This window comes from Dipodascopsis tothii (genome assembly GCF_038497935.1).
Source record: "Dipodascopsis tothii strain CBS 759.85 unplaced genomic scaffold V1510scaffold_24, whole genome shotgun sequence".
Lineage (NCBI taxonomy): Eukaryota > Fungi > Ascomycota > Lipomycetes > Lipomycetales > Lipomycetaceae > Neoaidaea > Neoaidaea tothii.
The window spans coordinates 171,579-197,496 of NW_027118008.1; the positions used below are offsets into that span (position 1 = coordinate 171,579).

Genomic DNA, 25,918 nt, shown 5'->3' on the forward strand with positions numbered 1-25,918 from the left:
GTGTGTGAAAGCGGAGGGGAAGTGCGCCACACCTACGATCCGGCGCAGGTGGCCAGTGCGGGGACCGCGTCCGGGCGTGTCCGGACCCAGCTGGACCCGTCCGGAGCGGGTCCGCGCCGTGCGGCGCGTGCGGCTTAGCGAGACCGTCCAATATATTGCTACCAAACAAAGAGCCGGCGGCCGGCGGCTGCCGCGGCCCGGCGCCCCGGCATCCGTCGGCGGCCGGCCGCCCGGCCGCAGCCGGCCGCGCGCCGCCTATCTCCGCAGGCTGTTCAGCCGCGCCTGCAGGTCGTCGTCGTCGCCCTCGTTCTCGCCGCCGATGGCCTGGGCCACGCGGCCCTCCTTCACGCCCGTCGCCGAGCCCAGCGCCGTCGGCGTCTCGCCGAGCTGGCGTCAGCGCCGCCGCCCGCCCACTTACCGATTGCGACAGGTCGATGCCAATCTCGTCCAGCACCTGGTTGACCACGTCCTCGCTCTCCTCTGGCGGTCAGCCCCGCCGCGCGCCCACGCACCTTCGTCGTCCTCCATGGCGTCGTCGATGGCGTCGTCCATCATCTCCTGGCGCTGGTCCATGATGTCGTTCTCGCGCTCGAACTCCATCGCAATGCGCTGCAGCGCCGGCAGGTTCATGCTCTTGTTCATCGAGCCCAGGAGCTGGCGTCAGCGCGCCCGGCAGCCCACGTACCCGCGTCGCGCCCTTCATGCTCTGCATCATCTGCTCGTTGCTGCGCACGGTCTGCGTCAGCCGGCCCCGCGCGGCCACGCACCTGGATCCGCAGCGACACGGCCTGGAGCTGCGTGCGCATCTGGTAGAACTTCTGAATGTACCTGCGTCAGCGCGTCCGGGCAGCCTCGTACTTGCGCGTGCGCACCAGGTCCTTGGCCTGGATCTTGCAGGCGCCCATCTGGTTGGCCTTGGCCGACTTCTTGATGTCCGAGATCAGCTTCTTCTCCTGCTGCTCGAGCTTCTGGCGCTCGCGGTCGAGCTCGCGCTGCGCCTTCTCGAGCGCGCGCTGGTGCTGCTGTCAGCGGGCCCGGGCCGGGACTACCTTCCGCAGCCGCTCCTGCGGCGTCTGGCGCTTGCCAAACACCCACTCGATGACGTTCATGGTTGGGGGAGAGTGGGTGCGCCGGGCGTCTTTGTGCGGCGCGATAGGGTCACGTGCGCGCCGCACGGCGTGCGGCGCGGGTTCTTTCCGGCGGTGGCGCTTACCCGGCGCGGCAGGCGTCACGTGTTCGCCGGCAACTTTTCTCCTTTCACACCGCACTCCGACCGCGCTCAACATGGCCTCGCCCTTTGACATCAACGACCTGCCCGGGCCGTCGCGGCGGCCCGGGCGCCCCGGCTCCGACGACGACGGCCGCAGCGACTCCGGCTCGGCGTCCTCCGGCACCGGCACAGCCGCCACCGGCGCGTCCACGCTCTTCGGCGGCGCCGCCGCGTGGGGCCCGTCCATGGGCGACCCGACACAGCGCATGCTCCAGTTCCAGATCCAGCAGCTGCACTACAACGAGAACCGCATCGCGCTTGGCCGCGCGATCTCGACGGTCATGGCGATCCTGAAGGCGCTGCAGGCGCGCAACCGCGAGTGGCCGGCCCAGTACCCGACGTTTCCGCCGGAGCTGACGCGGTCGGCGTCGCACGATCCCAGCGAGCCGGCGCGGCCGGCCGTGCAGCGCACGGCGACCATGCCGGCGACGTCGCCGGGCACGCCGCCGGCCGACGCGTCGCGCTCGCTGCCGGGCGCGGCGTCGCCGGCGCCGGCCGACGGCGTGCCCCGCCTGATGTCGTCGCAGATCTCGCACCAGTTCAACGTGCTCAAGCTCGACCTCAAGCTCGGCGCGGTCTCGCCGGTCGAGCTCGTCAGCTCGCTCGAGAAGAGCGCGGTCGCGTCGCTGCTCGACGGCAAGATCGCCCAGATCCTCAAGCACCTGGTCTCGCTGCGCGAGCGCATCGAGGACACGTCGTCCAAGGTGCTCGTGACCGGCGACCTCAACGCCGGCAAGTCGTCGCTGTGCAATGCGCTGCTGCGGCGCAACGTCCTGCCCGAGGACCAGCAGCCGTGCACGAACGTGTTCTGCGAGGTGCTGGACGCCCAGATCAACTCGGGCGTCGAGGAGGTCCACGCGGTGCCGCACGGCGCCAAGTACGACCGCCGCGACGAGTCCACGTACGACGTGTACGCGCTGTCGGAGCTCGAGCGGCTGGCGCTCGAGCCCGAGATCTACGTGATCCTCAAGGTGTACGTGGACGACAAGCGGCCGCCGGAGCAGAGCCTGCTGCGCAACGGCGTCGTGGACATCGCGCTGATCGACGCGCCCGGCCTGAACATGGACTCGATGCAGACCACGGCCGTGTTCGCGCGCCAGGAGGAGATCGACGTCGTGGTCTTCGTGGTCTCGGCCGAGAACCACTTCACGCTCTCGGCGAAGGAGTTCATCTGGAACGCGGCCCACGAGAAGACGTTCATCTTCATCGTGGTCAACCGGTTCGACAACATCAAGGACAAGAAGCGGTGTGCCCGGCTGATCCTGGACCAGGTCTCGAGCCTGTCGCCCAAGACGTTCGAGCACGCCAACGAGCTGGTGCACTTTGTGGCGGCCAACAAGGTCGAGCGCGCGCCGGACGGCGACGACAGCGACGGCGACGACGACGGCGACGGCGACGCCGGCGACGCCGGCAAGCCGGCCGACAAGCCCGGCAAGCCCGGCAAGGGCAAGGCCGACGACGAGCCTTCGCCCTTCGACCAGATGCAGACCGTCAACCGCGACCAGGTCGACTTCGACCGGCTCGAGACCGCGCTGCGCAACTTCGTGCTCGAGAAGCGCGCCATGTCCAAGCTGGCGCCGGCCAAGACGTACCTCGTCAACGTCCTGTCGGACCTCGAGGCCATCGCGGCCTACAACGAGGACATCACGACCAGCGAGGTCCAGCGGCTGCACGACCAGCTCGAGGAGATCGTGCCCACGTACGAGCGCACGCTCCAGGACAGCGTCCGCGTCGGCGACGAGATCAACACCGGCGTCGACGACATCGTCTCGCACGTCTTCGAGCACGTCCGCGGCCACCTGCAGAGCACCATCCTCGAGATCGGCCACCAGAAGTACGTCGAGTACCCCGGCATCTTTGCCGTCTACAACTACGCGCGCGACACGCGCGACGCCATGCTGCAGCGCATCCAGTCGTCCGTGCTCGAGTGCGAGGAGTACGCGCGCCAGCAGACCGCCGCCGGCTTCGACATGCTCAAGGCCATCGGCCTGCGGCACCTCCGCGGCTCGGACCACTACGTCGAGAAGTTCTTCAACCAGAACCTGATGTTCACGCGCAAGCGCGACCTGCTGGCCCGCGCGTCCATCTCGACCGCGGTCGAGATCACCGACTACGTCGACTTTGACCGCAACGAGAAGGCCGCCGGCATGAGCCTCTCGCTGACGCTGGCCACGGTCGCCGGCGGCCAGGTCCTGGGCTTCCCGACGACGCTGCTCAACGGCTTCGTCAAGGTCGCGTCCATCTTCGGCATCCGCAACCTGCACCGCCTCGTTGTGCCCGCGCTCACGGTCGCCGGCATCTGCGGCGTCGTCTACCTGATCTCGGACGTGCCCAACGTCGTCCCCCGCAAGCTCGCCCGCAAGCTCAAGGACGAGCTCGAGGCCGTCGACTACGTCCACACCAACTCGGACCGCATCTCCAAGGAGTGCCGCAAGGTCCTGCGGTTCCCCATGGAGGACATCCGCGTCGGCTTCCAGAAGGTCCTCGACGAGGTCGCCACCCAGAAGACCGAGCGCACGAGCCAGATGGAGCAGGCCGAGACCGCGTCCAAGTACTTTGCCGGCCTCAAGAAGGAGGCCCGCGGCAACCGCAGTGTCATCGCGCGCATGAACCTGGACGACTTCAACGCCCAGGCCGACTAGGCCTGGGCTCTTTTTGGACAGCCGCCGGGACGGCGACGGCCGCCGGCGGCCGTCGGGCCGGCCGCTCGGCGCCGCGCCCCGGCGCGGCGAAGCACACAAAATCGGGACGGCGCATATCATTGATCAGTACGGGATAATCCTTCATTTTATTATTAGTGTCTGCGCGCACGCGGCATGTAGCTACTCTCTACTTAATAAGCCCTCCATCGCCTAGTGGCCGTCGTGCTCGCGGATGAACGCGTCGTATTCGGCCGAGCTCAGCAGCTCCTTGGCCTCGGCCAGCGCCGACACCTGCGCCGCGTCCGCCAGCTCGATCCGGCAGATCCAGCCGTCGCCGTACGGCGACGTGTTGATCAGCGCCGGCTTGTCGGCGACGGCCTCGTTGACCTCGGTGACGGTGCCCGACACGGGCGAGTACACCTCGGACGCGGACTTGACCGACTCGACCACCGACACGGCCTCGCCGGCCTCGACCTGGGTGCCGATGTCGGGGATCTCGACGTAGACCAGGTCGGCCAGCCGGCCGACCGCGTACGCCGACAGGCCGAGCGTGGCCACGCCGCCCTCGATCCGCACGTACTCGTGGTCCTTGGTGTAGAGGAGTTCTGCGCGTCAGCTGAGCCGCACGAGCCGCACGAGCCGCACCGCCCGTGTGTCCGCCCTACCCTCCGGATACGCCTGCGCCCGCCACTCGGGCGAGCCCTCCGCCGGCGCCGAGTACCACCGCTGCGCCAGCGGCCGCGCGACCATCCGCACCGGCGCCGATCCGGCCCGCGCCGTCAGCGCCAGCCGCGACAGGCCCACCGCCGCGCGCGCGCGCACGGCCGATCTGGCCGCCGCCGCCACCTGCAGAGAAACACGCTTGCCGGACATGATGGGTGGTGTAGCAAAGTCAATTCGCGCCGTTCGGAAACTCGGGGTTGCTGAAAATTTTGGTCCGTCGCGCGGCCACGGCCTGGGGAGTCTGTGCGGGCGGCCTACGCCGAGTCACGCCGGTCACGGTGAATCACAGGCACAGGGTGACCGCGTGGCCACCTGGCGCGGCGGTCACCCCGATGGTGTTACCCGGCCCCCACCGTCGAGAAAAATTGTCCGCCGCTCCGCTCCCCAGCAGAGCAACCATGCTGTACGAAATCATCGGCATCTCGCGTGCGTCGACCATGAACGAGGTCAGAGAGTAAGTACACGTGCAATTACTGCGCCCCGGCCGTGCGCTGCGCGGCCCGCCGCCCGCGGCCGTGCTGCGCCGCCCGCCGCCCGCCGCCCGCTTCTCCAGCGCTGACCACCAGCATCGTTCGGGTCGTCGGCAACCAGATTCTCAGCCGTGGCGGCGTCATCCGCGACGTCGAGTGGATGGGCCGGGCGTACCTGCCCAAGCTCATTTCCAAAAACCAGCAGAACCACGCCATCGGCCACCACTTCTCGATCGTCTTCGACGGCGGCCCCGGCCTCCAGATGGACGTCCACAAGACCCTCAAGGTGGACCCGCGGATGGTCCGCGCCACGATCTTCAAGGTCGGCGGCAAGTAAGTGCGTGCGTGCGGCAGTGCTGACCCCAGCCTCAAGCAGATTGCCAACTACCACCCCGAGGCCCGGCCGTGAGCAGGCCCGGCCCATGTACATAGCGTAATAGTCATTCCATCACTCAATTTTGTGCAAAAAGGTCTATATTACATTGCAGCCAGCTGGCCTACGCAGACTTGTACTCGCGGATGATGACCGGCACGGCCGACGGCGGCAGCGAGCCCATCTCGGTCACGATCTTCTTGATGTAGTCCGGCGGCGTCAGGTCGTAGAGCACGTTCAGCAGCTTGAGGTTCGGCAGCTCCTTCCAGTCCTTGAGCGGGCCCAGCTTCGGCGTCGAGTCGATCGAGATGTCGACGAGCGCGTCCGGCGAGCCCAGCTCGTTGTACGTGACCGAGTCGAGCTGGACGCGGTCGGTGAACTTGATCGACTCGCAGCACACAATGACAGGGATGTTGAGGCGCTTGGCGCTCATGGCGACCATGGCCGTGCCCACGCGCGAGTACAGCCGGCCGTTGGAAAGGATCGCGTGCGCGCCCAGGAACACGGTCGTCACGTCGTTGAGCACGTACGACAGCGCCGACACGAGCACGTACTCGCACGGAATGCCGGCCTCGGCCAGCGTCTTGACCAGCTGCTTGCCCTCGAAGAACGGCCGCGAGTCCGCCACTACCACCGAGAACTTCCTCTTCTGGAACCACGCCTCGAGCAGCGCCTGCTCGACCACCACCGATCGCGCAAACGTCAGGATCACGTCGCCGTCGTTGATGTGAGTCGCTGCGTTCTGCACAATCACCCGACCGGCCACCGTGATCCGGTCCCGGATGAACATGTCGATCTTGCTGATCAGCGACTCGCGCGCCTCCTCGTCCGAGATATCGATGCCCACCGCTGTGATCTCCTGCTTGAGCCAGCGGATCGCGTTGCCAATGCTTGTGCTCAACGGCCGCGCTGTCTTGAGAAAGTCGATCTGGTGGCTCAGGTGCAGCGTCAGGTTCCGCGACAGAGTGCTGCCCTCGGGCGTGCGGTAGTCGCGGATCACCGTCTGGAACGCACCCAGCAGCGCTCGACACCGCGCGCTCGATCCCATGACTGTGTACGACGCAAATTGCAGCGTCAGCGCCAGGATCGCCGGGTGCACGTCCTTGGACGCATCCGACGTGCCCGAACGGCCCGCCGTCACCTCCAGGTGCCGGAACAGGCCCACACGCTTGTCCAGCGCCGCCGACATGGCGTCCGGCGTCGTCGGCGTCGCTGTCGACGCGGCCGCAGCCGCCGTCCGCTTCGTCGCTTTGCCCGCGCCCGGGCTCTTGGCCGAGCCGGCCGAGCCTGACGGCGACGCTGGCACCGCCGGCGCCGCCGGCGCCGCCTCGGCTGCCGCCACCGCTGCCAGATGCGCTGTCAGCTTGCCGGTCTCGGCCACCTTGTTGGCCCGACGGGCCGCCTTCTCGGCCTTGCGCTGCGCGCGAAGGTCCTTTGCCTCCTTCGTCTCGGTGTCATCCTTTTTAGGCGCGTTTTCGCCTTTGGCCTTCTTGCCGGCCGCGGCGGCCGCGGGTGCACCGCCCTGCTGACCAGATTCCGGCATGCTTTGTGCTGTTGGTACTCTCTTTACCGCGTGTGGTTATGCTTCGCTCCTTTTTTTTTGATCTGAAAAACCGTCGTGTGTGCCCTAAACCTGCTTCGCTCTCGCTGGCCAGTTACCGCGGGCGGAGTAAGCAGCACCAGCGCCGGCCCAACGCGGCCGCCGTAGCCGCCGCCGGGCTTTCAAAGCCCTCAAAGACGTACAGGGCGTGCGGGCAGCTCAGAAACCCGCGCTGTCAATGCTAGCTATTGTGTAGTCCATGGATTGAGTAATTACAAATGACCGGCCAGTATGTACAAAGAGAGCTGCCAGAAAGGGTCCGGCAAACCGAATCAGACAGGCTTAGGCTCTGCAAGAGCAGGGCCGCTGCTGTAGAGAGTAAATGCGCGCGACGATCTGTCACAGAATAGCCAGGCTCTACCAGAAGCGATACCAGCTCTTGCCTGAAGGTGCCTTCGTGCCGGCGCGCTGCTCGGCCAGCTCCTGCTGGCGGAACGTCTCCGCAGCCGAGCGCATGGCCGACTCCTTAGCTGACTGCAACGGATCATTGTCGTTGAGCTCCTTCAGGCGCTTGATGTTGTCTTCGGACGGCACAAGTTGCCACGCCGGCAGGCCGCTCTCGACGTTCGCCTTGATGAGGTTCGCGAACGCGCGCTGACGCTCAGACTTGGTCTTGAGCGACTCATCGTACTTCGCCCGGATTTCTGGCGACAAGCTCTGTCTCGTTAGCGGATCCCGGAGCGACACATACGTTCAGCAACTCCTCGTCCGAGGGCGTCGTGTAGATCCAGCACCACACGCCGAATCCGACGATACCAGCGCCGTAAGCGGTAGTGCGCAGCCAGCTAGTGAAGACCGTCATAGTGTGTGCAGTCGCAGAATCGTTGGGCTTCTGGGTGCAGGTGCAGCGGTGGCCGGGGTACAGAAGTGTGCAAGGCGGTGACCGACAGACAAAATTTTCGTCGCGCCGCACAATGTGCGGCTGAATGTCCCACCGGCTAGTGCGGCGTCGCGCGTTACCGCGGCAACGCGCCGCACGACGTGCGGCTCGCGACCCTGCGCCATGCGCTCCCGCGTCACGCCGCATGGCGCCGCCGCAGCATCACCCGCGGCGCCACGCGCAGCACCGCCCGCAGCAGTGCCCACAATCGCTTCACACGGCATCGGCCGGCTGCACGCTGCCGGGCGCCTAGGAGCTGGCCTGCCAGCTCGCGCCGCTGTGGGGCAGCAGATCCGGCGGACGCGGTGCAGGCGGCGGTGGCAACGCTACTTGTCGTATCAAAGCTGGCGTCGGGACCACGACCCAGCTGCACGGTCTATCAAGCGCTGTGAAACGGCTAATTTGCTACCGACGGCCGCACAGGGCCACACGCCGACGGTCGCGTCCCGGCGTCCTTGTCCAACGCGGTGGAACGCTGGCTCTAGGAACTGTAGCACTGTCATGAGGCCCAGTACGCTGGAACGTACGAGTTCCGCAGTAGCGTACCACTGCTCTGGCAGCCTTGGCCTCCGACAAGCCGCCCTGCCTCGTATTCCACCCGGGCACCTCAAGGCTACTGGCAGTCAAGGCTCCATCTGATATCTCCTGTGCTCTCGCCGCTCTACGTAGTCACCTCCGGCATTTTCTGACCACCTAACCGACGCCGTGGCCTTTTTGTCGGTCGCGAACATGAACAGCAGCAGGGGCTACGCCTGCTGCTCGCTACGAGCGTCCTCTCCGGGAACAATCGGCACGGTCTGTACCGCCAGAAGCCGCGCAGTCGCATGCAGCCTGTGCTATTATGCGAACACACGCATGGCGCCGCACCGGCTGCGGCGCAGCAGCCCGTCCCGCAGCACCGTCCTCCTAGCACCCTTCTGCTATCCACAGCTCTTCCGGTCACTTCCGTCGCATCTACGGTCACCGCGGTCACAGCCAGGTCTGCGTCGCAATCTTAGATTGCGCCCTGGCTTGCACTAGCAGGTCATCGGGCCTGCAGCCGGCCAGAGCGTTGCGCGGAATCTGCAGTATCGCTGTCAGGCGGGACATTAAGCCACATCGGGCTATGTCCAAACAATCAGGCCTGGCGACGACGACACTTGAGGAGTATACTATAGTCCTCCCCATCGCAGGCCTCCTTCTGGCCATTCGACCCTCCCAGATTTCCTTGCCTACTTGCCTTGCACCGTTCTCGCCAGCTCGTTCGTGCACCTTACGCTCTCAGCTCAGTCAAGGTAAGGGCAAATCTTCAAACGCCGCGCGGACCAAGCTAAGAATAGAATAGACTTAAAGTTGGGTGGCCACGTAAGTCGGGCAGCTCACAACGGCAGTAGCAGACGGCGAACGAACAGCACTGGCATAAGGCCTCTGAATTTCGGTACGGCTGCCAGACGCCTGAACAACTCCACACCGGCCAGGTTTTAAAGGCAAGCCAGGCACCTGGTCCGCGTTTCAGGCACATATTCTTTGTGTGTGGCACGCGCAGCTAATCTCCCGAACGCCTTTGTTCGAGCACGATCAAAAGCCCCGATTGTCCGCAACAGACAGTCCACCTGGCGATGGAATACCAGGAAGACGGACTGCCGGCAGGCCGCCTGCCGCAGAAATACAGACCACAGCAACAAGGCCGCAAGCCCGTCGCAGAGGCCGCTCCGGGTGCAGCACGGCCCGGTCCCGGACTCGCACAGGCGCCAGGCCAGGACGTGCCCCAGATGGCCCCGCGTATGGCGCCCGGGCCTCCGAATGGTGCACCACGTCCTGCCCGTGGTCCGATGCCTGGAATGGGCGGTCCCCGGCCCAATGGACCCGGACGTGCTCCGGGCGGCCCGGGTCCGGCGCCGCGATCTGGCCCTGACTATGAGGCCTACGGCTACAACGCGCCGCCCCCGCGTGGCCCGGCTCCGGCCCTCCGCGGACGCGGCGGCTACCCCGGCCGCGGTGCCTCTCGGGGAGGCCCCCGCGGCGGAATGGCCTACCGTGGCGTTCAACCCAATGCGCCGGCGCCCCCCGGCTACGCCGCTCCCACAGTCAATGCCGGCCCTGATGCCATGACCCCTGTCCCTCCAGCTCACAACAATGCCGCTGACGGCCCTGCTGTGCGGGGCGGCCGACCGCCGATGCGCGGTGCGCCGCGCCGCGGTCGCGGGGGCTATGCTCAACCTCCTCGTCAGTACGACAACTATGGCTACGACGAGTACGGTTATGACGAGTACGGCTACGACCAGTATGGCCAGCCCAATGGCCGTTTCGAAGACTACGACGAGTACGGCCGGCCTTATGAGCGTTACGACGGCTACGGCTACGGCTACAGCGACTACGGCTACGAGCGTGGACCGCCGCCGCGTGATGACTACGACTACTACGGAGGGCGTCCGCGGGCGGAGCCGGAGGCGTACGGCGGCCCGCGCCAGTGGCGCCAGTCACACCCGCCACAGGTGGCCCAGAAGGCCGCTCCTCGGCCCTACTCCGGCTTCTACGGCCAGAGACCTGGTCGGACTTACGACTACGAAGATAATTATTACGATTATCCCGACCACAGCGGTGGATACCCCCCTGCTGATCGTGGGCTCCCTGAGACCGGGGGCTATTTGGAGATGGATGTCGCGCCGCACATCAACGGCGCGGTGGTGTACGACGACCCGGCTCTTCCTGACGCACCTGTCAGACACGCGGGTGCCGACGACGACGTACCTCTTGACGGCCCGCACGCTCCCCGTCCTCGGCAGAACGGTCGGGCACCTTCACCCGCGGGTCCTCGGCAGCCGTCTCCGCGGCCCACGGCGCGATCGCCTGTCCCCCCTAGCCACTCGCCAGTGACTTCCAAAAAGTCACCTATCCTGGTCAGTCGTTCGCCCGCGCCCATTAGCCCGTCACCGGTTCCCGTTAGCAGACTACCGGCCGCTCCCGAGCCGCCCATCAGCCGATCGCCTCAGCGCACTCCTCAACCCGGATCTCGGGATAACTACGAGCAGTCGGCGCCCAACAATGTCCATGAATACAGCTCTGACAACTCGGACTCGCCCAACACCGGCTCGGAACAGGTCAGTCTCGAAACTACCCCGTCCCCGCATGCAGTCATCAAGAACCTCCGTGCTGACTCGCCCGAGGCTGCGCCGGCGAAAGACTACTCCCAACGTCCGGCAAACCCGGTTGTTGAACCAGAGAGTCTCCACCGGACTCTGCGCAATGTCTCGGGCGCCAGCAGTATTGCCAGCACCCAGCGTCCTCCTCTGCATCCTTTGAACACTAAGGAGAGTGACGACGTGTTGCGCTTCTACCTATCTGAGGACGGCACCCCCATGTCACCTCCCCTCTCGACTCTCAGTGCTAAGATGAAACAGGTCGACCTCGACAACGTTGCCGAGCAGGCCGCCGAGTACAAGGCGTACCCGAGTGGTAGACTCGATGGCAGACGCAACATGAGCTATGCCGACAGCGAAACAGACATCTCGAGACCGGCAAGTGCTGGCGACGAAGAGGCCAACGACGCCGACGATGAAGGATATAACGACTATGTCCGTCCGTCGACGCGGACTGCGCTTCGGTCTCGCCAAGACGTTCAGCGGGATGCCAACGCGAACGACAGCGATGGCCACGCGTCAGCAACACCGTCCACGTCGTCGCAGCGTACCGTCAACCGTTCTGGCGGACTTCCGGTTGACCGCGAGGTCGTGGAATATGTCGACGTTCCGATCAGGGAGACCGCAGTCGACGTTCGCGACACGTACGAGCCAGCCGACATGCCCGGCCCGCCTCCTCATGGGTCAAACAAGACCGTTGAGGTTGCTGCGCCCAAAAGCCCGGTTAAGAAGGCTGTCCCGGAAGGATATCCCGTCGAGCGGGCTCCTCCTCAGATGGACCTCGCCGACCCTGAAGACGGGCCTGTGTCGTTCCAGCCCCAAGAGGTCTCTGCGATCTACGAGCAGGACCGTCCGAGCCCGCGCAAGGAGCACCCCCCCAGAGACCTGGACCCGCGCTACGGCCGCCCTCCACCCGGATACAGCTACCCCGGCCCTTACCAGGGCGAGCGCCCGATGAACGGTCGCCCTGGCCCGAACGGCCAGGGCTACTCTCGGGGATACAACGGACCTGGACCGGCTGGATACCGCAACGATGGTCCGACCAGCCCGACCGGAGCCGCCCCGATGTACTCGCCGACTAGCCCCACTGTCCCAGACAACATGTACGGTGGTCCGCGTGGCCACCCAGCTCAGAGACGCCCTGTTGGAGCTGGTCCTGCAGGACCTCTCCGCGGGCCTCCCGGACAGGGACCTCCTCCGCAGTTCCGTGGGCCCCCGCCACAGCCACCGCGCAATGTTTTGCAGAGACGCCCGAGCGGACAGGACGCAGAGGTCCGTTCATACGATGGTTCCGGAAGACCTGGACCGCGCGGTGTTCTCCAGCGACGGCCAAGTGACCGCGACGACTTTGCTTACCCCCCGCCACCTGTTGAGCCCGGCGTTGGCGCTGCTGCCCAGGCCGCGACAGATGGCTACTTCGGAGCTCAGGGCGCTTCTGGCCAGATGCCTGGCGTGTCCCCTGGCCCCGGCGCTCGGGGTCCCCCGGCCGGGCCTCAGAGACGTCCTAGTGGTCAAGGTCAAGTGGTGGCGGCGCCTCAGGCTCCCCAATCGAGTCCTGGCAAGACAAACGGCAAGGTTCCTGGTCGTCCTGTGCCACCGCCAAATGGTCTCGGTCAGTTTGGCCAGCAGAGCTACGGACAACAAACTGCGGTCGCGCCTGTGCCTCAACCAACACAGAGAGGAAACGGCCAGGCGCCGGTTGTCGCTCAGCAGCCTGTCCAGCAACCTGTTGAACCTGTCCTTGGATTGGAGGCATGCCAGAGCACGATCCCGCCGGAGGTCACCGTTCAGCACAAGAACATCACACCCGCTGAGTTTGAGGAGCTCAAGAGGCTCGCCAAGGAGCGCAAGAACGACGCGGCGTTCCAGCTACTGTACGCCAAGAAGCTACTCGAGGCCGCTATCGTACTTTCGAACGAGGGCGGACGCGCCGACCGAAAGACGACGTACAAAAACCAGAAGAAGTGGATCGAGCAGGCACAAAAAATCGTCAAGAAGCTGGCGACAGCTGTAAGTGGACGCCATGAACTAGCTAACAAATAGTCGCGGCCGCTACCCGAGTCGGTTTTCTACTATGGTACATGCTTCGGCTCCGGAACGCTCGGGCTCGAGGTCAACAAGGAGAAGGAGTACGAATTCTACGTCAAAGCGTCGAAACTTAAGTACGGCAAGGGCGCGTACCGCGCTGGTGTCTGCTGCGAGCAAGGCTCGGGTACGAAGAGGGACATTGAGAAGGCTATCCAGTTCTACAAGCATGGCGCCGAGCTGGGAGACCCTGCGGCCATGTTCAAGATCGCGATGGCCAACCTGAACGGGACGCTTGGCTTCACGCAGAACACGGCACAGGCTGTGCAATGGCTCGAACGTGGAGCAGCCAAGGCCGATGTCGAGAGCCCGAACTCGCTGCACGAGCTGGCCAATCTGTACGAGAACTCGGACGCGTCCAAGACGCTAGCCAAGAACGAGGCGAAGGCGTTTGAGCTCTATCTCAAGGCCGCGACGCTCGGCTACATGCCATCGCAGTTTAAGGTCGGCTCCGCGTACGAGTACGGTCTCTTTGGTTGTCAGATCGACCCTCGCCAGAGTATCGCGTGGTACAGCCGCGCGGCCAAGAAGGGCGAGCCCCAGAGCGAGCTCGGCCTCAGTGGCTGGTACCTCACGGGCGCGCCGTCGGTGCTTGAGCAGAACAATAACGAGGCGTACATGTGGGCCCGTCGGGCGTCTGAAAAGGGTCTGGCCAAGGCCCAGTACTCGGTCGGCTACTTCTTAGAGAAGGGCATCGGCACGCCTGTCAACATGTTCGAGGCCCGCAGATGGTACGGAAAGGCTGCTGCCCAGCAGCATCCCAAGGCGCTTGCTCGTCTGCAGGAACTGAACTAGGAATTTTGGGATATGTCTTGTATTTTATTATTACAGCTTGAAGGGATTTATTATTGGCGATGCGCGCCGCACAGAATGCGGCTCAGGAACGTGCCCCAGATGACGGCGCTGGCTCAGGGTTAGGCGACAATCGGGCGTTCCCAGCATTTGTCATTATTCCGTAAGCCGAGATGTGCCCCGGACAGCCGAAGCAAGCTGTTACAAATGCAAATAGCTCACGCAACAATCGCTTACACGTTCAGTCGCCTGTCAGCGTATATATATATACGCGGCCGGGCCTGACCAACACCACCAATTGGCCGTAAACCGAATGAGCGCAAGAACGTACTATCTTGTCTCGATCGGCGTCGTCTTTGGATCTATACTGGCTGCATTCTGGCTAGGACTGTTTGGCACGGTCAAACAGACAGGCGTGCGCAAGACCGTGAGCACCTCAGCGTCTAGTACCACAGCATACAAATACCAGGCAAACACCACCATGAGCAAAGCGCCGGTTTATTTCTTCTCTCACGGCGGCCCGACGTTCATGTATCAGTCGGACGAGGACCCGACGACGGACAGCGGCGCTTTTCGGGCTCTCCGCAAGATCGGAAAGGAGATCGTCGAGGAGATCAAACCTTCGGCGGTCATCGTGCTCTCGGCACACTGGCAGACCGGCCGCGAGTCAGTGGAGGTCAATGCTGGTGAGCTGACAGAGCTGATCTACGACTTTTACGGCTTCCCGGACCACATGTACCGCGAGAAGTACCCCAGCGTGGGAAGCCGCGAGCTGGCCTCGAAGGTGGTGGAAGTGCTAGGGGCGAGCGGCATCAAAGCACTGCCCACCAAGCGCGGCCTTGACCACGGTGTCTGGGTGCCGTTCAAGGTAGCCTTTCCGCCCGGACAGGAGCTCAAGGTGCCCGTCGTTCAGCTGTCGCTGTTTGGAAACGAGAGTCCCGAGCGACACATTGCGCTCGGCCGCGCGCTGGCGCCGCTGCGGGACGAGAACGTGGTCATCATTGGCTCGGGCATGACCGTGCACAACCTGCGCGACATGTTCCAGACGCTGGGTCGCAAGGTGCCGTACGCCAAGCGGTTCGACGACGCGCTCGCGGCCGCTGTCACCACCAGCACAGGCGAGGAGCGCGAGGCGGCCATGATCAAGCTGTTCGGCACCTCGGACATCCACCACGCGCATCCCACCAAAGAGCATCTGTAAGTGTATGACCGGACATGCTGACGACAGATTGCCCATCTACGTGGCCGCCGGCGCTGCATATGACGAGCCGGCCAAGCTCGTCTATACCGCCCAGACCGGATCGCTTGCCTGGGGAGAGTACCGTTTTGGCGCGTAGTCAGACGTGTGATGAATGTTGTCGATTAAATACACCGATATATGATACTGTACACCTAGTTGGACTTAACCAGCTTCTCAACTTCGGTCTCAATCTGCTTCTCGGTCAGACCGACAAGAGGAACAGCGGTCTCCTTGCCGAGTGCTACTGTTAGACCACATCGTAGCAGATGCTTACCAAAGCGGGCGTAGACGACAGGGTTGACGCCAGTCGCCTCACGGATCAGGATCGGAGTCGAGGGGTTGCTCTGCTTCATGGCCGGGTACGCCTTCTGGAGGAACGACCTGACCGTCAGCGCCTGAAGTCCGCCGAGCGAGCGACGCAGAGAGACTGTTGGGAGCCCATCAGAGCAGTCACGGCATGCGCACACGGAAGCACACGCCCACGACTGCGGACGCTGCGCCCTGTCTGCTGCCTGCCCGACCGGCCGGCATCTTCGGTGTCTTTCGTCCCTCGTTACTTACCGCAGGCCGACACCGGACTCGCCGGTCTGGCAGAAGTGGAACCGCAGCTCCTTCAGCGGCTTGGCAAACGCGTACTTGGCAGACATCTCGAGTTCTGGCGATTGACAATCTGGTGAGATTACTCGGGTGGACGTCAAGAGTAACAGATTTTCTGAACCGGCCAATAGACGGCTGGAATTGGTCAGGGTAAACTAGCGCGGCGGGCGCAAAAGCGCGGCGGCGCTGGCGCAGATATGCTGCGTTACCCGGGGCGTGAGACCAAGACGATCTCGCCCCCAGGGGGACCGTTTAATTTACCCGGCCAACGCAACCGGCCACTGAGCGTCGCTCCCGACTTACCCGCCTGTCCCCGGGTTCTATCCGACAGCGCTCCGACGAGCTTCGATACAATCCCCCGACAATGTTCTCCAGAGTCTCGTTCCCGCTCCGTCGTGCCGCCGGTCTCCGGCTGGCTGCTTCCGCTGGCCGCCGTGCTGCCGTGCGGCCGGCCGCCCGCCTGTACTCGGCGGGCCCAGCTCCGGCCGAGAAGATCTTCGATCCTGTGTGGTACGGCCAATGGCACAGCTTATGCTAACGACAGGTTCGCCGGCACCCTTGTCATCCTGGGAGGCGGCGTAAGTCTAGTCAATTGCGTGGGCTAACGGCAGGGGTACCTCATTGCCAACGCGGGCAAGCCGCACGAGGAGCATGCTGCTCACGCCACCCACGTCGAGGCCGAGGCCGAACCCGAGGCCGAGCCTGAGGCCGAGCCTGAGGCTGCCGAGGCCGAGCCCGAGGCCGTCGAGGCCGCCCCTGCGCCAACCTCGACCACCGAGCTGATCGCCGAGGTCCAGGAGGCCGCCGCCGAGGCTGTTTCTGTCATCGAAGCCAAGGTCGAGGAAGTCGTTGAGAAGGCCGCCGACGTCAAGGACGAGGTCGTCAACGCTGTTTATGTGGAGACCGCCAAGGTCGAGGAGACCGTTGCCGAGCTCAAGACCGAGCTCGCCGAGACCGTCACCGCCGTTGTCGCCGAGGTCGAGGAGGCCGTCGCCGAGGTCAAGGAGGTCGTCGCCGAGAAGGTCGAGGCTGCGGTCGAGAACATCACCGACGCTAAGGTCGAGGAGAAGATCGAGGTCGTTGCCGAAAAGGTCGTCGCCGAGGCCGTGACCGCCGCCGAGGCCGTCGAGGAGACCGTCACGGCTGTTGTCGACGAGGCCAATGCCGAGATCGACGCTGCCGCCGCGGCCGCCGCCGGCGAGCCGACCGAGGAGACCGAGTAGGTCTACATGCCCGTAGGACACTAGACAATAAAATGAGCTGCACGACGTGCGGCTCTGTTTCAAATCACGTGGACCCGTCTCGGGTCGCGTCGTTGTCAGAGCCGGCTGATTGTACCCGCGGTAACGTGATCGTACCCAAGCCAGCCCACCGCCTCTAAATTCGAACCCAACCTCGTCTGCTGCTCATCATACAACAAACACCCGCGACTTTCAGTCAGCAACACCTACGCATCCGCCCACAGCTGTCATCACGGCTGCGCCAGATTGACCGCGTCGCTCAAGACTATCAAGCAGGTTTTCGCTGGCATCCGCACCACCTGGGCGCCGATTTCAGCCTCTACGGTAGTAGCTTGTCTCTACGGTCTTCCGCGCCTTCTCGCTGCCGCAACTTGCCAGCCTCGCACGCATTCATCCGAGCAGCACGCGCGTGTCCGCCGCCTGTCTGCCCCTAACGTCCTTGCTGACGTCTCCTTGCGCTCGTGATCGCCGGTGGCGTTTCAAGCCCTTCCCCTCACCTTCCCCTCGCCGTTGGAGGCTGCGTTTGCACGCCTCTCTTAAGTGTTTTTGGTCGCGTGCTAGCCCGGCCATCTAAGCGAGCGCATCTCCTGCGCCGCCTGATCTCACTCACAACGTCCAGCCGTATGTCACTATCAACATGCCTATCGTCTCACAGCATACATTCGCAAACGAAACTGTAGACTCGGTCCTGGACGACCTCTCGGTGCGTTTCATCATCAACTGTCCGCCGGAAGAGCTTGCATCTGTCGAGCGTGTCTGCTTCCAGGTGGAAGAAGCCCACTGGTTCTATGAAGACTTTATCCGCGAGCAAAACCCGCAGCTGCCGTCGCTGTCGCTGCGGGCCTTCTCTGCACGCATCTTTGCCCATTGTCCCCTTCTTCGCAAGTGGAGTAACGTCCACGAACAAGCCTTTGATGATTTTATTACGTACAAGACGCGCGTGCCGGTGCGCGGCGCCATCATGCTCAACGACAAGCTGGACCACTGCGTGCTGGTCAAAGGCTGGAAGCAGTCGTCTGGCTGGAGTTTTCCCAAGGGAAAGATCAACAAGAACGAGCCGGACGATGAGTGCGCCGCGCGCGAAGTGATGGAAGAGACCGGCTACGACGTGACCCGCTTGCTCAAGAAGAAGGACTACATTGAGCTCACGCTGCGCGAGCAGCATGTGCGTCTCTATATCATTCAAGGCGTGCCTATGGACACGAACTTTGTGCCTCAGACTCGCAAGGAAATTAGTGTAAGTTGCCGACTGTGCTCCTCTGACCCGCCAGAAAGTCGACTGGTTTGCGCTCAACTCGCTGCCGACATATTCCAAAAACAAGCTGCAGCAGAAGCAGCCGACCACAAACGCGAATGGCGTCTCGGCCAAGCGGTTTTACATGATTGCTCCTTTCCTTAATCTGCTGCGGCGCTGGCTCAATAGCAAGCATCCGGAGCTCAAGCAAATGAACAAGAAGGCGGACGTGTCGTTCAACACATCGTTCTACGACGAGTCGAACGTCAGCTTCACGACGCCGGCGGCCCCCGCTGTGCTTGACACGGCGTCGCGCGAGCAGCAACAGGCCGCCCTAGCCGCCGCTACCGAGGCCCTCAAGAAGGTCATCTTTAAGACGCCTGAAGCGGACGGCGCACAACCGCCTGTACAGACGCGCAACCCTATGTGGACGCTGGGACACTCGCTGGACCAGTCCCGGACCAACATCGAGGCCTCCAAGTCTCTGCTGTCGATTTTGAAGAAGAGCCCGCCTGGCACGGTCCAGATGTCTCCAGTTCACCCGTCCGTGGCCAGTTTGCCGCAGACATCACCGGCACATATGCCGCCAGCCATGGCCGCCTTGTTTGGCCGCCCGCCTGGCCTTCAGCGCCAGCCGTCTCCGGTGGCTGTCCAGTCACCGCCGCAGCAGCAGGCTCCGTCACCCGCTACTCTCAACGGAAAGCGCATCACGCTCAATGACCTGTTCAGTGCTTCCCCCAAGTCTCCGCCGCCGATGGGCGCCCCCACTGGCCAACGTGGACCGGATCCTGTCGCCGAATTCGAGCTGCGGGCGGCTTTGATGCTTGGTCCGTCGTCGGACCTGTCTCTCAAGCCGATGCAAGATCCCGCCTACCTGACCGGTCATGTTATACCGCCGCCGGATCTCCCGTTGCCGCCGCTCATGAATATGCCCCTAGCCCCGCCGTCGCCGTATACCCCACCGGTTGTGAGGACGGGCGTCAAGCCTGCCGAGCCCCGTAAGGACGACAAGAACCAGCAGGCTGTTATGGGATTTTTGGCCCAGTTTGCAGGCAACTAAATCTACGATATTCCCGGCCTTTCTACGACACGGTCGTACCGGTCTTGATGCTTTTGATCATATTTGTCTTTTGTTGGTGTTCCTTGTTTTGTGTATCGGTTTTGTTACTCACTTTACGCGACATTCACCACTGTATTATGCATACTCGGCGCGCATGGAGCGCGCCACGAACGGCAGGATGGGGTTAATGATCTACAGGAGAACATGATAGAGGGAATGATGGAATTGGTCATCGCTTTTTCTTTTCTTTTTTCTTTTTTTCTTTTTTTTTTTTTTTTTTTTTTTTTTTTTTTTTTTTAACAAAAAAAATCACGTCCTCAATGGCACGGCTTTGCCGCTTGTACATATAATGAAAGGTTCGTGATATATGTGCGCGGCTTCTTGCCGCTGTAGAATGGGTGGCCTGCGTTGCATCGTAGAACGGTCGCGGTGCCATCGACAACGCGTCTGCATAACCGTCCTCAGGTCTCACAATTTGTTTGTGTAGGTATTTATATACTATATACAATGCGGTCCAAACATGCAGGTCAGTCGTCTAAACACGGTGACGGAACGGAGCCAGAATGTGGAAAGGACTCCAAATTCCGCGGACACTGGGGTTGTTGGATGCAACCGGGTTCTTCATGCGCCGCATCTTGTTTCCAGACGAGTCCTTTACAATCGTAGCCTTCGTTCCAATCTCGTGCGGAGTCATGTTGCGCACGCAGATGACCTTCTCGCGTCCGTTGATGTACTCGCCGCGGATGATAGGGTGACCGGCCTTGACCTGGACCTTGACCTCGACGTTCTTATTGGCCGCAGCAAACTCCTGCAGGCTCTTGTTCAAGTACTCGCGCATTCCTCGCGAGCTGGCGCCGTTGTTGCAGTACTGAAACGTGACACGCTTGCACTGCTCGTTAGACCAGTCCGACGCTCAATCCGGTGTACGTACCTGCTGGATAAACGAGCCCACTCCGTTGCGGGAGACCGAGAGTCCGCGACGGACTGCCTGTACTGTCATTGTGTCTGCCAGCCAGTGAGCGGGACGAACGAGACGATGAAACCAAGAGACGGGCGACGAGAGCAACTGTGGTCTAAAAATTTTCGTGGTCGTTAGGGAAGGTGGCCAGAGCACTTGCGGACGAAAGCTAGTATGGACTGAGGTTTATGCACTAACTGCACGATGTTTGTGCTGTTCATGTCTGAGCCGCACGCGCAGGTCCTGTCCGGGCAGCAGCAGCCAGCCGCTGGTCCGGCCCTGCTAGAGGTCTATTGTGCTTGTCGACCTCGGAGCGCAGCCGCGGCGTGCTGCGATGTCTACTGGACCCATACCGGGTGCACATCGCGCGCGCAGATGCATATATCGGCAGTTGAGGCCTCCATTCTGAAGCACCATCGCCCGTCCTGTCCTACGTTAAGTGTCCCAGCCAGATTGGCATGCGTGCTGTCTGCTCCAGCCGTGGTCGCGGTCGAATTGGCGTTGCCAGCCCTTGGCGTAGCACGTTGGTGCTGGCGTAGTAAACTTCGCCAAAATTTCACCAAACATTCTCACCGGCTATACACTTGATCGAGTGGCCTTGCATCGCGCTGAACACCACACAGCCAGGCGCGGTAGTCGCAGGTCAGCGAACGCATAGTTATAGACAGGAGGGGACAGTTTGAGAGAATGGTAAGTGATGGATGCCGACGGCGAAGGCGTCGGTGGGCGCTGGCGACTGCCAGCGTTGACTGCGGCGCATCGCAGACGGACACCATCCACGCTCGGTGATCACCAAGACCGGGACTGACCCTCAGACGGATAAACTTCCCCAGGCGCTGCTGGCGCTGTTTGCGCCGCGGCCGCCGCTTCGGTTCTTGGAGCCTACAGACTATCCGCCAGACCGGCGGCGGACGGCACGGATCTCTGGCGTGGCAGGACTTGTTGAACTGCTCAACAAGCCCGATCCGGACTACAAGCCGACAGAGACTCTGGGCGAGCAGATTGTGCGACACAAGGAGGAAAAGAAGAAGAAGCACGAGGCGCGCCTGAAGGAAAACATCAAGCTATGTAAGTGCTGCAGCGGGCCCGCTGACAGACAGGGGACCCGGCGTCGGACCCGCACGTGAAGGGCGATCCATTCCACACGCTATTTATCGGACGGCTGGCGTACGACGTGACCAAGCAGGATCTGGAGCGCGAGTTCTCGCCGTTTGGAATCATAGAGCGGGTGAGTAATTCCAGGCGCCAGCTGACGCCAGATTCGGCTCGTGAAGGACAAGAAGACCAACAAGCCGCGAGGCTACGCGTTCATTGTGTACTCGCGCGAGAAGGAGATGCGCGCGGCGTACAAGGAGACGAACGGCATGCGCATCAACGGTCGGCGGATTCTGGTCGACGTCGAGCGCGGGCGGACGGTGAAGAACTGGAAGCCGCGTTCGCTTGGCGGTGGCCTTGGCGGCCGGCATTACACCAAGGCCGCGCTGCTGCGGAGCATGAAGGACCGCGAGCGCGAGGATCGCCGCCGGGGCGTGGGTGGCCGCGGCGGCGGCGGCGGCGGTGGCGACCGGTTTGGCGGCCGCGGCGGCGGCCCCGGTGGCCCGGGCGGCCGCGGCGGCGGCGACCGGTACCGCGACGGAGACCGTGGCGACCGCGACCGATTCCGTGACTACCGGGACCGCGGCGGCGACCGTGGCGACCGCGGTAGCGACCGCGGCGGCGATCGCCGTCGCGACCGTGGCGGCATGGACCGCGGCGGCATGGATCGCGGCGGCATGGATCGCGGCGACCGCGACCGTGACCGTGACCGTGACCGTGACCACCGCGACCGCGACCGCGGCGACCACTACAGCTCGCGTTACGACCGCGACAGCAAGCGGCCGCGGTACGCGTAGCGCATGTACTCTAGTGTATTACTACCGCCGGCAGGCCAGAAACAACAAAACTTTTTCGACTTAATGTACAGGGATCCATGCAAAGTTACTCGTCGTAGACAGTGACGTCGCCGTCACCCCAGGACGCCAGCAGCCGGATCTTGAACTCGGCACAGGCAATGCCAAAGAGCTTGAGCAGACGCGACTGCTTGGCGTCCAGGACGTCGCCCTCGCGGCACACAACGTGCTCGTTCTCGAGCACGACCTGGCCGTTCTTGAGCAGCGACGGCACGCCGAGCTGCGTGCGCAGGGTCGACTCGAGCGAGTGCGCGAGCGGCACGTCGTCGTCCTCGGCAATCTGGCCACCACGCGAGTACACGACGCCGGCCGGCAGAGTGAAGTCGACAGACGAGACCTGACCGGCGCGGGGGAAGTCCGACCGGGTGTACTCGTCGAAGTATTCCTTCACGGTCTCGGGCGTCTCGTTGGTCAGCAGCAGGCCGACGTCGCCGGCGAGCTGTGCGGCAAGCTTGCTGAGCTTGGGCTTGTACTCCGACTCAACGGTCGTGCCCAGCGCCTTGGCCATGACCTTGGTCCGGCCAAAGAATATCCGGCTCTCCTTCCACTGGCTGCGCACCTCCTTCAGGAACGTATTGCGCATGCTGTCGACCGAGAACACCCACACGTACTGGTACGTCTCCAGGGCCGACTGGATCTCGTCGACGAGAGCCTCCTTGTTCTCGCGGCCCTTCTTGGCCGTCTTGGTCAGAGTGACTGCGGTGTCAGCGGATCGTCGATCTGGGCGGCGCGCGCGGCACCGCCGCGGCCGGACTTACCGAGCTTGGAACGCTTGGACTTGGGCATCTTGTGCTATGTTTCGGGGGCTGCACACGAGCTGGCTGCCTAAATCCTGATGTCGACGCTCACACACAGAGGTCGAGCTGGGCAAGTCGGGCGAGCCAAAAAAAAATTTTTGCGGGTGGGAGATGTGTGGCGGTGCAGGGGCTTGCGCGCCGCACAGGGTGCGGCTCGCGTGGCAGCCGCACGAGCCGCACGCTGCGCGGCTCACTAGCCCACACCGCGTCACTTCGCCCGCTACACGGCGGACTGCAACACACGATCGAGCGGCACGGCGCACCGGCAGGATGCGCACGTACCTCGACCACATGCTGCGGAAGTTCTACGCGGCCACCAATTGGAATGAGGACAACCTGTACTCGAACGTGACCGTCACGTCGCAGGGTACGTCCCGCACCGGCCGCGCTGACCACAGACCTGCTCGAGTTTCCGGTCCCCCGCGGCGTCACGTTGAATGTGTCGGCGCTGTCGTCGCCCGTTTCAGCGTCGAGCTACTCGCTACGCAACCTGGGCGGCCTTGTCGACGGCACGATCTCGTACTTCTACTGCTACACGGGCGAGAGCAGCACCGGCAACGATGTGCCGGCCACCGACCTCAAGGCCGCGCTGTCGGGATACCGGCTGTTTGGACCACTCAAGCCGCCGGACGAGCCGTGGATGCGTGAGGTCATCCAGGGCGGCCGGCGCGTGGACCACAAGAGTGAGTGCGTGCGCTGCCGCGCTGACCACAGACACAATGCTGTTTGGCAAAGTGTACCTGCCCGGCAACATGCTCGAGGCCCTCTACGTGCGGCAGCTGTCGCCGACGAAGCAGCTGGTCGTGGCCGGCGTGAGCGGCAGCCAGCTACGCAACGGCGGCACGGTCATGGCGCAGTATCAAACCAACGTGGGCCAATGGTGCAACGAGCTCATCTACAACACGCACGAAGCCCTGCTCGGCTTCCGTGGTCTCTATAACGTCGGCTATGAGGCCCGGGTAGCGAACCCGGCCATCACGTCGCGGTTCAGTGTCGGCGCCGAAGTCTTCTATTCTGCGCTGAGCAAGTCTGGCGGAGTTTCCACGGCCATGCGGTACACCAACACGGCCTCGTACACGGGCAGCCCGCTCACTATGACACTCACTACAAACCCAGTCATGGGCCACATCTCGGCGACGTACGCCGTGCGGGCCAGCGCCGACACAGCGCTTGCCAGCCGGTACGACTTCAACTTTTATTCATACACCAGCAACCTGACGGTCGGCTGCGAGCTGTGGCGCCGGCAGCAACGGCATATCGAGCCGGTCGCGACCGAGTCGGACAGCGAGCCGGTCGACGTCGACGTCGCGATCGACGAGGCGGCGTCGGCCGAACCGGCCGCGCTGCCTGCCCCGGCCGTCCGGCCGCTTACCGGAGTCATCAAGGCCTCGCTCAGCACAAACAACCTCGGACTGAGACTGCTTTGGGAGGGACGCGCCAAGGACTTCCTCTACAGCGTCGGCGCGACGGCCGATCTGCGGCGGCCCGCGCTGCAGAGCTTTGGCATTGAACTCCAGTACGCTTCATAATGCATCTATCTAGACTAGGCCTTGGCCTGCCACTCCAGAAGCTGCGTGACCAGGTCCGTCAGGGACTTCTCGAGCGGGACGTACTCGATGCCCATGTCGCGCGTGGCCTTCGAGCCGTCGACGCCAAACTCGGCGTCGAGGCCCGCCGGCAGCACGCCCGGCGGGCACTTGGGCAGCTTGTCCTTGATGGCCGGGAACAGCTCGCCGATGAGACCGATGACCTGCGAGTTGGTGTACTTGCCGCCAACGACAAAGTAGCGCTGGTTGACGGCCGCCGGCGTCGTCAGAGCGCGCACGTGCGCCGCCGCCACGTTGCGCACGTCCACGTACGACGTCTGCCCACCAACGGGCACCTCGGGCGTCGCGCCGCTGATCATGTTGTAGACCATGTTGTTGGACGTGTTGAGCGAGCTCAGATCGGCCTCGTGCAGCATCGGACCCCACACCAGCGGCGGATTGATCGTCGTCAGTGTGAAGTTGGGCTTCTCGCGCTCAATGAAGTCCCACGCACTGCGCTCGGCAAACGTCTTGCTGGCGCGGTACGTCGTCTGCGGCGTCGTCGTCGTCGCCTCCTCCCACGTCACCGGGTTCCAGTCCGCCTCAGTGTAGACGTGGCCGGGCCATGCGCCCTCGGCCGCGTTCACAATCGCCGCGAAACTCGACGTCAGTACCAGCCGCGTCACCTGAGGCGCGTAGGTCTTGATCGCATTGAGGATGTTGAGGGTGCCCTTCATGGCCGGGTCCAGCAGATCCTTCACGGGGTCCGTCACCTTGAAGTGGAACGGCGACGCCGTGTGGACAACCATGTCGACGCCGACAACAGCCTCGTCGAATGCGTTCGGCGCCGCGATGTCCGGCACGATCGAGAACTCAATCTTCTCGGCCTGCGCCGCGAACGTCTTGCTGATAAAGTCTGCCTTGGCCTGAGACCGCACCGTCGCCTTGACAGTGTAGCCCGCCGCCAGCAGCTGCTGCAGCACGTGCATAGCAATGAATCCGGACGCGCCGGTCAGCAGTACCTTCGTCATTGTGTCTGGAGTGGAGTCTCTATGAACGACGTCGGTGTGGGTGGGACCTAGGCGCTTTTATATCTCCCATCACCACGGCGGGCGTTAGCCACACCTACCGCAGACGATGACGCGCTCGGCTCCGTCAGGACGCCCAATCAAGGCTACGGTGTCGCTACACTCGGCGGTGCGAGCTCCTGGCGTAGGGGTCGATGTCGTAGCGTAGACTCCGGCGCAGTCGGTCTTCGGCGAAGTGCCCGCAAGCTGCGCCACCTCCGATCCCCCGACGGTATCTCCGAAGGGCTGTTCGTGTAACATCCTTCCCGGCTTGGTAATGCCGACGCCGACCGCG

General features: G+C 63.4%; 17 protein-coding genes across 17 annotated transcripts; 9 read left to right on the forward strand and 8 right to left on the reverse strand.

The window, feature by feature from the left end:
• Nucleotides 1-255: 255 nt before the first annotated feature.
• Nucleotides 256-1,109, reverse strand: V1510DRAFT_426764 (vacuolar assembly/sorting protein; the record flags this gene model as incomplete). Its single annotated transcript, XM_066935170.1, has 7 exons — nucleotides 256-387; nucleotides 419-480; nucleotides 513-654; nucleotides 686-736; nucleotides 768-828; nucleotides 859-1,019; nucleotides 1,050-1,109. The coding sequence occupies 7 exons, from the start codon at nucleotides 1,107-1,109 to the stop codon at nucleotides 256-258; spliced, it is 669 nt and encodes a 222-aa protein (XP_066787841.1).
• Nucleotides 1,110-1,654: 545 nt separating this feature from the next.
• On the forward strand, nucleotides 1,655-4,034 carry V1510DRAFT_420084 (P-loop containing nucleoside triphosphate hydrolase protein). The gene has a single exon (XM_066934404.1). It carries the CDS (start codon nucleotides 1,690-1,692, stop codon nucleotides 3,910-3,912), a length of 2,223 nt encoding a protein of 740 aa, XP_066787842.1. The 5' UTR covers nucleotides 1,655-1,689; the 3' UTR covers nucleotides 3,913-4,034.
• V1510DRAFT_420086 (glycine cleavage H-protein-domain-containing protein) lies at nucleotides 3,917-5,061 on the reverse strand. Its single transcript, XM_066934405.1, has 2 exons — nucleotides 4,578-5,061; nucleotides 3,917-4,517 (listed from the first exon to the last, which is right to left on the reverse strand). Exons 1-2 carry the CDS (start codon nucleotides 4,783-4,785, stop codon nucleotides 4,123-4,125), a joined length of 603 nt encoding a protein of 200 aa, XP_066787843.1. The 5' UTR covers nucleotides 4,786-5,061; the 3' UTR covers nucleotides 3,917-4,122.
• Nucleotides 5,034-5,442, forward strand: V1510DRAFT_367762 (mitochondrial 37S ribosomal protein bS6m; the record flags this gene model as incomplete). The annotated part of the gene is made up of 2 exons (XM_066931317.1): nucleotides 5,034-5,089; nucleotides 5,202-5,442. The coding sequence occupies 2 exons, from the start codon at nucleotides 5,034-5,036 to the stop codon at nucleotides 5,440-5,442; spliced, it is 297 nt and encodes a 98-aa protein (XP_066787844.1).
• Nucleotides 5,443-5,534: 92 nt separating this feature from the next.
• Nucleotides 5,535-7,092, reverse strand: V1510DRAFT_420088 (initiation factor 2 subunit family-domain-containing protein). The gene has a single exon (XM_066934406.1). The coding sequence runs from the start codon at nucleotides 7,019-7,021 to the stop codon at nucleotides 5,603-5,605; it is 1,419 nt and encodes a 472-aa protein (XP_066787845.1). The 5' UTR covers nucleotides 7,022-7,092; the 3' UTR covers nucleotides 5,535-5,602.
• A 343-nt stretch (nucleotides 7,093-7,435) lies between these two features.
• Nucleotides 7,436-7,880, reverse strand: V1510DRAFT_404183 (uncharacterized protein; the record flags this gene model as incomplete). Its single annotated transcript, XM_066932214.1, has 2 exons — nucleotides 7,436-7,735; nucleotides 7,770-7,880. The coding sequence occupies 2 exons, from the start codon at nucleotides 7,878-7,880 to the stop codon at nucleotides 7,436-7,438; spliced, it is 411 nt and encodes a 136-aa protein (XP_066787846.1).
• Nucleotides 7,881-10,073: 2,193 nt separating this feature from the next.
• On the forward strand, nucleotides 10,074-10,512 carry V1510DRAFT_404184 (uncharacterized protein; the record flags this gene model as incomplete). Its single annotated transcript, XM_066932215.1, has 3 exons — nucleotides 10,074-10,121; nucleotides 10,169-10,389; nucleotides 10,509-10,512. 3 exons carry the CDS (start codon nucleotides 10,074-10,076, stop codon nucleotides 10,510-10,512), a joined length of 273 nt encoding a protein of 90 aa, XP_066787847.1.
• A 2,008-nt stretch (nucleotides 10,513-12,520) lies between these two features.
• V1510DRAFT_367897 (HCP-like protein) lies at nucleotides 12,521-13,957 on the forward strand (the record flags this gene model as incomplete). The annotated part of the gene is made up of 2 exons (XM_066931327.1): nucleotides 12,521-13,087; nucleotides 13,121-13,957. 2 exons carry the CDS (start codon nucleotides 12,521-12,523, stop codon nucleotides 13,955-13,957), a joined length of 1,404 nt encoding a protein of 467 aa, XP_066787848.1.
• Nucleotides 13,958-14,349: 392 nt separating this feature from the next.
• On the forward strand, nucleotides 14,350-15,309 carry V1510DRAFT_420099 (Extradiol ring-cleavage dioxygenase, class III enzyme, subunit B). Its single transcript, XM_066934407.1, has one exon. The coding sequence runs from the start codon at nucleotides 14,436-14,438 to the stop codon at nucleotides 15,153-15,155; it is 720 nt and encodes a 239-aa protein (XP_066787849.1). The 5' UTR covers nucleotides 14,350-14,435; the 3' UTR covers nucleotides 15,156-15,309.
• V1510DRAFT_397066 (NADH-ubiquinone oxidoreductase) lies at nucleotides 15,292-15,882 on the reverse strand. Its single transcript, XM_066931904.1, has 3 exons — nucleotides 15,756-15,882; nucleotides 15,469-15,575; nucleotides 15,292-15,435 (listed from the first exon to the last, which is right to left on the reverse strand). Exons 1-3 carry the CDS (start codon nucleotides 15,839-15,841, stop codon nucleotides 15,347-15,349), a joined length of 282 nt encoding a protein of 93 aa, XP_066787850.1. The 5' UTR covers nucleotides 15,842-15,882; the 3' UTR covers nucleotides 15,292-15,346.
• A 273-nt stretch (nucleotides 15,883-16,155) lies between these two features.
• On the forward strand, nucleotides 16,156-17,014 carry V1510DRAFT_404188 (uncharacterized protein; the record flags this gene model as incomplete). The annotated part of the gene is made up of 3 exons (XM_066932216.1): nucleotides 16,156-16,301; nucleotides 16,336-16,369; nucleotides 16,403-17,014. The coding sequence occupies 3 exons, from the start codon at nucleotides 16,156-16,158 to the stop codon at nucleotides 17,012-17,014; spliced, it is 792 nt and encodes a 263-aa protein (XP_066787851.1).
• Nucleotides 17,015-17,669: 655 nt separating this feature from the next.
• On the forward strand, nucleotides 17,670-18,465 carry V1510DRAFT_367813 (DCP2-domain-containing protein; the record flags this gene model as incomplete). The annotated part of the gene is made up of 2 exons (XM_066931321.1): nucleotides 17,670-18,269; nucleotides 18,304-18,465. Coding segments are annotated over 2 exons (762 nt in total), but the record flags the coding sequence as incomplete, so codon positions are not given.
• A 1,334-nt stretch (nucleotides 18,466-19,799) lies between these two features.
• On the reverse strand, nucleotides 19,800-20,416 carry V1510DRAFT_420108 (mitochondrial 54S ribosomal protein mL43). The gene is made up of 2 exons (XM_066934408.1): nucleotides 20,258-20,416; nucleotides 19,800-20,215 (listed from the first exon to the last, which is right to left on the reverse strand). The coding sequence occupies exons 1-2, from the start codon at nucleotides 20,324-20,326 to the stop codon at nucleotides 19,862-19,864; spliced, it is 423 nt and encodes a 140-aa protein (XP_066787853.1). The 5' UTR covers nucleotides 20,327-20,416; the 3' UTR covers nucleotides 19,800-19,861.
• A 372-nt stretch (nucleotides 20,417-20,788) lies between these two features.
• On the forward strand, nucleotides 20,789-22,293 carry V1510DRAFT_420112 (putative u1 small nuclear ribonucleoprotein). The gene is made up of 4 exons (XM_066934409.1): nucleotides 20,789-20,974; nucleotides 21,100-21,352; nucleotides 21,385-21,512; nucleotides 21,544-22,293. Exons 1-4 carry the CDS (start codon nucleotides 20,972-20,974, stop codon nucleotides 22,174-22,176), a joined length of 1,017 nt encoding a protein of 338 aa, XP_066787854.1. The 5' UTR covers nucleotides 20,789-20,971; the 3' UTR covers nucleotides 22,177-22,293.
• On the reverse strand, nucleotides 22,177-23,101 carry V1510DRAFT_445849 (ribosomal protein L10-domain-containing protein). The gene is made up of 2 exons (XM_066935715.1): nucleotides 22,992-23,101; nucleotides 22,177-22,929 (listed from the first exon to the last, which is right to left on the reverse strand). The coding sequence occupies exons 1-2, from the start codon at nucleotides 23,017-23,019 to the stop codon at nucleotides 22,262-22,264; spliced, it is 696 nt and encodes a 231-aa protein (XP_066787855.1). The 5' UTR covers nucleotides 23,020-23,101; the 3' UTR covers nucleotides 22,177-22,261.
• A 140-nt stretch (nucleotides 23,102-23,241) lies between these two features.
• V1510DRAFT_420117 (uncharacterized protein) lies at nucleotides 23,242-24,595 on the forward strand. The gene is made up of 3 exons (XM_066934410.1): nucleotides 23,242-23,397; nucleotides 23,429-23,713; nucleotides 23,745-24,595. The coding sequence occupies exons 1-3, from the start codon at nucleotides 23,301-23,303 to the stop codon at nucleotides 24,557-24,559; spliced, it is 1,197 nt and encodes a 398-aa protein (XP_066787856.1). The 5' UTR covers nucleotides 23,242-23,300; the 3' UTR covers nucleotides 24,560-24,595.
• V1510DRAFT_420119 (uncharacterized protein) lies at nucleotides 24,374-25,611 on the reverse strand. The gene has a single exon (XM_066934411.1). It carries the CDS (start codon nucleotides 25,585-25,587, stop codon nucleotides 24,574-24,576), a length of 1,014 nt encoding a protein of 337 aa, XP_066787857.1. The 5' UTR covers nucleotides 25,588-25,611; the 3' UTR covers nucleotides 24,374-24,573.
• Between the last annotated feature and the right edge of the window lie 307 nt (nucleotides 25,612-25,918).